The sequence below is a fragment of the Papaver somniferum genome, chromosome 2 (assembly GCF_003573695.1).
Source record: "Papaver somniferum cultivar HN1 chromosome 2, ASM357369v1, whole genome shotgun sequence".
Taxonomy (NCBI): domain Eukaryota; kingdom Viridiplantae; phylum Streptophyta; class Magnoliopsida; order Ranunculales; family Papaveraceae; genus Papaver; species Papaver somniferum.
The window spans coordinates 74,002,913-74,009,560 of NC_039359.1; the positions used below are offsets into that span (position 1 = coordinate 74,002,913).

The 6,648-nt window shown below is 35.0% G+C and overlaps 1 protein-coding gene and 1 long non-coding RNA gene across 2 annotated transcripts; both read right to left on the reverse strand.

Moving 5' to 3' along the window:
* Nucleotides 1-355: 355 nt before the first annotated feature.
* LOC113351390 lies at nt 356-1,219 on the reverse strand. Its single transcript, XM_026595382.1, has 2 exons — nt 753-1,219; nt 356-470 (listed from the first exon to the last, which is right to left on the reverse strand). The coding sequence occupies exons 1-2, from the start codon at nt 1,217-1,219 to the stop codon at nt 356-358; spliced, it is 582 nt and encodes a 193-aa protein (XP_026451167.1).
* Nucleotides 1,220-3,633: 2,414 nt separating this feature from the next.
* LOC113353537 lies at nt 3,634-6,320 on the reverse strand. Its single transcript, XR_003361358.1, has 5 exons — nt 6,139-6,320; nt 5,683-5,765; nt 4,987-5,084; nt 4,261-4,858; nt 3,634-3,829 (listed from the first exon to the last, which is right to left on the reverse strand). It is a non-coding gene; the product is annotated as an uncharacterized LOC113353537 (long non-coding RNA).
* Between the last annotated feature and the right edge of the window lie 328 nt (nt 6,321-6,648).

Below are 6,648 nucleotides of genomic sequence, written 5' to 3' on the forward strand. Positions count from 1 at the left end.
TTTTAATAGGACTTGTTTTTTACTTCTAGAGAACAGTGCAGAATCACGGTAATATCATCAATTTCCTTTATGTTAACTATAATAAAAATGAGGCAATTACCATATATGTGGAAGAATATGTTGTGTGTATATCTGTTTCTGAAACGCTTTTGTGCCTGCCGGCATAGTGCTTTAGTAACGTTGCACATATCATGAAGCATCTTATATATGGTTAGGCAAAGAGGTTCCACAGGATTGTGCAAAAGATACAGGAGAATATTTCTTCATTTCAATAGCGAAACGGATTTCTTGGCTTTTCGATTTTCCTTTTTTTATTTTTTATTTTTATATATATAAGCAAAGGCCTTCAACAAGGTTAATGGTCCTCCTCGACTGTTGGAATAATCCAAACAGGGGGTTTAGACCAGTACATGGTAGAATTGTTTTGTTTTGCCCACTGAGCAAGCTCATGAGCTACCGAATTACAACATCTAGGTTGAAAATTAAAAATACAAGCAGATAACTTAGAGGAAAAAAAGAGAATGTCTTTAAAGATAACATCCGTCCGCGAATCCCCATCAAAATTCCCAGCTGAAAATTGGCCGATGAGAGCTTTCGCATCACTTTCAATGATGATGTGAGTTAGGTGTTGTTCCATAGCTTTCTTTAGGACTGCCCATATGGCTCTAGTTTCAGCTTCTTCAGCAGATTAAACATCAAAGACTAAAGAAGCACAAAAGGTTGCTTTTTTTTAGAAATCTCGCATCACATACCCTGCACCATTTGCTCCAGAGATATCATCAAAGGCACCATCAGTATTATATTTAATCCAACCAAAAGAGGGGGGCATCCATTTATCACAAATATTGACATGCAAGGGTGAAAGGATAGTACAACTAGGATTCCTAGATTTCCTAGTGAGGAGCATAGCTCTAGCTCTAGCTAGGACATCAGTAAAGTTTTCCTTGATGTTTTGAAAAATGTAATTTTTTATACTGGTCCAGAGAGACCATAAAATAGCCACAAAGAGACATTGATCATCCTCAGACAGTTTATAATGAGGGTCAATCAACCAGAAAAGAAGCCAAACTGTAAAAGAATTGTTCTGAAAAAATTGAGTATTTATGTTGAAATCAGATATGAACCAGACCCTACTAGCAAAGGGGAAAGTAACTAAATCATGCATAATAGATTCTTGAGGATCAGAACACCTAGGACAGTCCACATTATGCATAGGCATTCTAGTGTGGAGGACAGTTCTGGAGGGAAAAGCATTTCTAGCTGCTCTCCAAAGAAAAACCTGAATTCTGTAAGGTACTCTAATTTTCCAAATACGCTTCCAAAGGTTTTTACAAGGGGAATCTAAGGCCTCTAAGCCCCAAGTAGGCAGATTTAAAAGAAAATTTGTCATTCTTTGAAAGATTCCAAGCCCTCATGTCAGGAGTGCAAAGCTGGCTTAAGGGAATGGAGATAATCTTCTGGACAGAAGCATTATCAAAATGGGTGTTAAGTCTAGACACATCCCAACTTCTAGTTTGGGAATCAATAAAGTAAGCCACTTTAATACTAGGATCAGGGGGAACAAGAGGGTTGGGCGTGGCAGACCCCAGTGAAGGAATCCATTTATCACACCATGGGTCAACAAATTTACCATCACCAACAATCCAGGAAATAAAAGGTTTTATAAGTTCCTTTATGGCATGCAGACACTTCCAAGTCCAAGAGCATTTGGCAGTGCACTTAGCATTCAAAAAATCAGTTTTAGGAAAGTATTTGGCCTTAAGAACAGTGGCCAGTAAACAATTAGGATTTTCTAAGATTCTCCAGGCATTCCTAGCAAGCATTGCTAGATTGTTTAATTCAGTCTTTCGGAATCCCAGACCTCCTCCAGCTTTGGGGGAGCATAGAATATCCCAACCAAGGAGATGCATCTTTCTATCCTCAGGATCTAAAGTTTCACCCCACCAGAATTTGCAGAGGTGAGAATTCATTTGTTTACAAAGATGTTTAGGAAGAAGAAAGGCCCCCATTTGAAAAATAGGAATAACTTGGCCAATATGCTTAATAAGGGTAGTTCTAGCAGCTTGAGATAAAAGCTTATGAAGCCAGATAGAGATCCTGGCATCAATGGCTTGGAGAATACCAATATGGGTATGGATTTTAGAATATTGGAAAACAGTGGGAGTGCCAAGATATTTTTCTCCTAAATCTCTGCTTTTGATATCTAACATATTAGCCAGAAGAGCTTTCCTATGTTTAAGAATCTTCCTGCTAAACAAAATACCAGATTTTTCAAAATTAATTTCTTGTGCAGAAGCTAGACAATACTTTTGAAGATAATCTTTTATGATTTGAATTTTTTTTGAAGTAGCTTTAGAAAACAAGAGAGAATCATCAGCAAACAAGAGGAGAGTCATTTCAGGAGCCTCTTTACAGACTTTTATACCTTCTAAAATCCCCTTCTTCTGGAGGCTATCAATGTAAGAAGAACGGGCTTCAGAACAGATGATGTAAAGATAGGGAGAAAGTGAGCCCCTGTCTTAGTCCTCTTTCAGGTTGAAAAAAACCAGTAGGGTTACCATTAAGAAGAACATAGTAAGACACTGTAGAGACACACAAGTTTATCAGTTTAACCCAGTGGTTAGACAAACCCATTTTTGTTAAAACTTTTTCAAGAAAATCTCATTCAAGCTTATCATAGGCCTTAGACATATCAAGTTTAATGGCAGCTATGCCCTCAACTTTGTCATTATGATTGACAGCATATATAGCCTCATTAGCTAGAAAGATATTATCAGAAATGCTCCTCTTAGGGATAAAAGCACTTTGATTTTGAGAAATTATATTGTTCATAAAAGGTTTCAGTCTATTAGTCAAAGTTTTTGAAAGAATTTTGTAAATGAAATTAAAAAGGCCAATTGGCCTATATTGGATTACCAATTCAGCAAGAGGTACCTTGAGAATGAGAGCTATATTGGTATGATTAAAAACCTTAGCAATGTTACCTGTCCTGAAGCAGGTTTGAGTCATGTCAACAACAACATCTCCCACAATGTCCCAATGTTTTTGATAAAACAAGCATGTAAACCCATCAGGACCAGGAGCCTTCCCTCCCCCACCCCAATCCCCCCCCCCCCCCCACCCATCCATTTGGAAGACAACATTCTTAATTTCCTCTGGGGTCAGAGGTGTATTTAAGGATGCATTGTATTCTTCAGAGAATTTAACAGGGAGATCATCAAGAATTTCATCTTGAAATTGCTGAGGATGGGAGGAATAAAGACCTTTGAAATAATCTACACTAGTGAAAAATACAATAAAAAAGTCTGCCAGAAAAACACTTAAAACTCTAACACGACTGCTTCAGGGAGCCCTAACACTGTAGTCTTATTACTCAAAACGTTTGTTCCTGAGATTCTTTAAATTTTTCAAATTACGACTTCCTTCATTAGTCAATAAAGAATACTAATAAGACCAGTCGTATTGCTGGATCATATTTTATAAAAAAAAATGAAATCGATTCAGCTGAATCCAAAACTGATTCAGTAGAATCTTAAACTAGAATCAAATATAATAGCAATGAACAAGAAACTAAAGCTGAATGAAATTCAATCAATTTACATTCAAATATTCTTAAGTTGAAATATTCACCATTCAATTAACATTCGAATTCATTATATGTACAAGACACTGATCATATTTGATTTCAGTTGACACTTGGGTTCAGAATAACCAGAAAAAATATAAACAAAACATGAACTAACACCAATACTAGTTCTAAGCTTTCTTAAAGATAAGGGAAACCTAACAAAATGATGAATTATCTGATGATGAACTGAGCCGCACATACCTGCAGAAAAGATAAGCTTGGGCATTAGTTAATGATTTAGTTTCAACACGATAAGAATGGACCATTCAAAGATGATATAGAAGAATGCAGACAAGTGAAGGCTATACAAGGAATGTTTGTTATGATCAACTAGGAGTATTTAGTACTAAACTTGTAACACAATTTTAGCATACAAAATACAAGAAAACACAAAAAATTTCCATCGACAGGAATGCACATTAATAATACCTGCCCATTGAAATGAATAAGAACACAAACCACAATTGCAATGAAAACACAAAACATATCAAGTTCAGATGATGGAGAAAATATCTCAGAAGCCTGACAGAAACTACAAGACATTGACATGCTTAACGAACATATGATATTATCACCAAGTTAACAAGAAAAAATTAAACCTTAAAAGAAGGAATGGCAATCAAAAATTCTACCTGTCAAGTAAGTTCTTCGTGTATAGTGAGCCTCACACTTATTCGTGGATGGCCTTGAGAATGAAAATGATGTTCGTGTAAGCGAGAGCTTCAGGGCACAAATGTGATACAAAAAAAGTTAGCTTTTACATACCTTTAGATGGGGTTGCATCGAAAAGTCCAATATGATCATTAATAAGCACTAGAATTTGTAAAAATAACAAGTGTGTGTAACGTTGATACTTTAATTAAGATGTGAAAATAAAAATAAAAAAATGAACACACACGGGGAGGAAAGATCCTTTTCAGCCACTTTGGGAGGTACATAAGATGTATTAAACTCTGTATTTAACATAAACATAAATAAATTTGTAAAGGGTAATACCAGGATAAATATCATTGTGAACTCTTTACCGGGGAGTCATATGTGCATAAACCTTATCAGTTTCAGCAAATTCAGCTCTGCAATAGAGTTATATGATGTAAAACTGTTGTTCAACAACTCATGATGATACCATAGAATTCATTTAACACATTCTGGAGTTATACAAATAGAATGAACAAACCCATCAAGGCGCTCTGATGATTCTAGACCTTTGGAAGGGCTTTCTGAACCTACCTACAAGATTAAAGTAGGCTGTTCTGTAACATGCTTTGAAATAGAAAGAAACCCATTTTGCGATAATCGGAATATTAGTGAGTACTTTATATGTGTCAAGAAACTGCCTTGTGTTAAAAATAATGTACCTTAGCTGCACAAGTGCTTCTAGGAATGATGCTGAATGAAGCATCCCTTACATCTCTCCAGTCCTTGATCGACAGACCATCAACAATCTTCTGTGTTGCTGAAAACATGATTGAGAAAACATAAGATACAGCTGCATAACTTTAACATTCCCTAGAGTTCTCTAGACTACATTTGAGTAAATCCTTCACACCTTAGACTCACTTTCTCTAAGTTATTCTGAATTGTCAAAGACTAAACTCCTTTAATACTTATCTAACTAACTAGATTACTGCAAACTCATTTGGAATACGATATTCCAACAATAATATCAATAAACGTGTTTACAAAGAGACAAAGAAACTAATTAGGCATAAGTCCACATTCTACCCGATCATTATCATGTTACATATCCTTCTCAGCGAGAGAAAATCAATATAAATCAAACAAAATTACTAACACTTAGTTCTTATAACAGATTGAACAGTCAATCAACTTCAGATACCACGATCATAATTCATAGAGCTGCACTCCGATGAAATAAAATACAATCCAAATAAAACCGAAAAATAATTTCAGTAACAAGATTCATTGTAAAATAAATTATATCTGCTAAATTTACAAATAAAATCAATTATATCTAGATCAACAACTATCTAAAGTAAATCATAAACCAAGCATAGAAATCATCGATTACCCAAGAGAAAAAATAATTATACCACGCAATCAATAGTAATGAATGAATCGTTTAACAACGGAAATTTTAACATCATCTCCGTGTAGGGAAACTCTAGCAATCAACCTGTTGATAAAGAATAAAACAAAAAATATAAGTTTTACAGAAAAAAAGAAAAGATAAAGAGCCGCTAAGAGAAGAAACAAGGGTTTTAACATTCTAGCTATACATGTTCATGTTGAATCTTGAAACCCAAACATCATATTAGAAAGCTGAAGAACAAATTAGGGTTTACTGAAATTTGGTTTAAAAAATTGTTCGATTGGGTTGAAGAAATAATTAGAGTTCTGCTGAAATTTGGTGGAAGAAATTGGTTAGTAATCTGATTGAATTGGAGTTCGATTTTGACTTTTAATTAAAACATTTTGAAGATATTTTGAGATTTGGTTTCGTTTCTTCACCAACTCTTTCTTCTTCAACTTTCAGATCTTCTTCTTACCTTTAAAAATAGAGAGAAAGAGAGTGATGTAAGTAAAACCGAGATGCTCTATCGAAGAGGCGATGTCGGGGAGAAGAGAGAACTCAGAGGCAGGTTTAAAAGCATAAATGGTGAGGCGCGCTGTGAGAGAAGGAGAAGTCGGAGAGAAGTGATGGCAAGGGATAAGTTTTGTTTCTTTCCATAGAAACTATTTTCTAACGCAGTCCTGATTGAAGTGGAACCAGAAGAACAATTTCCTATGGTAGTCTTAATATAAGTCCACGTGGAAGATTTTTCATTTCATAAACTACCCTTTCGAATTATGACTGTTTACGGGAGAATGATTTGTTTTTCTTTATTTTTGTCATAAAAAAGACTACCTTTGAGAGCCCAATAGATTAGATAGGCCTAGGCAGTCTTATCTATAAAATCCTAACAGACTTAAAAAACCCATTTTCAACTAGTGCTATGAAAGAATTTCCAATACTATCTCTATCAGTTAGAATAGTATTCAAGAAGTTCTTTCTCCAG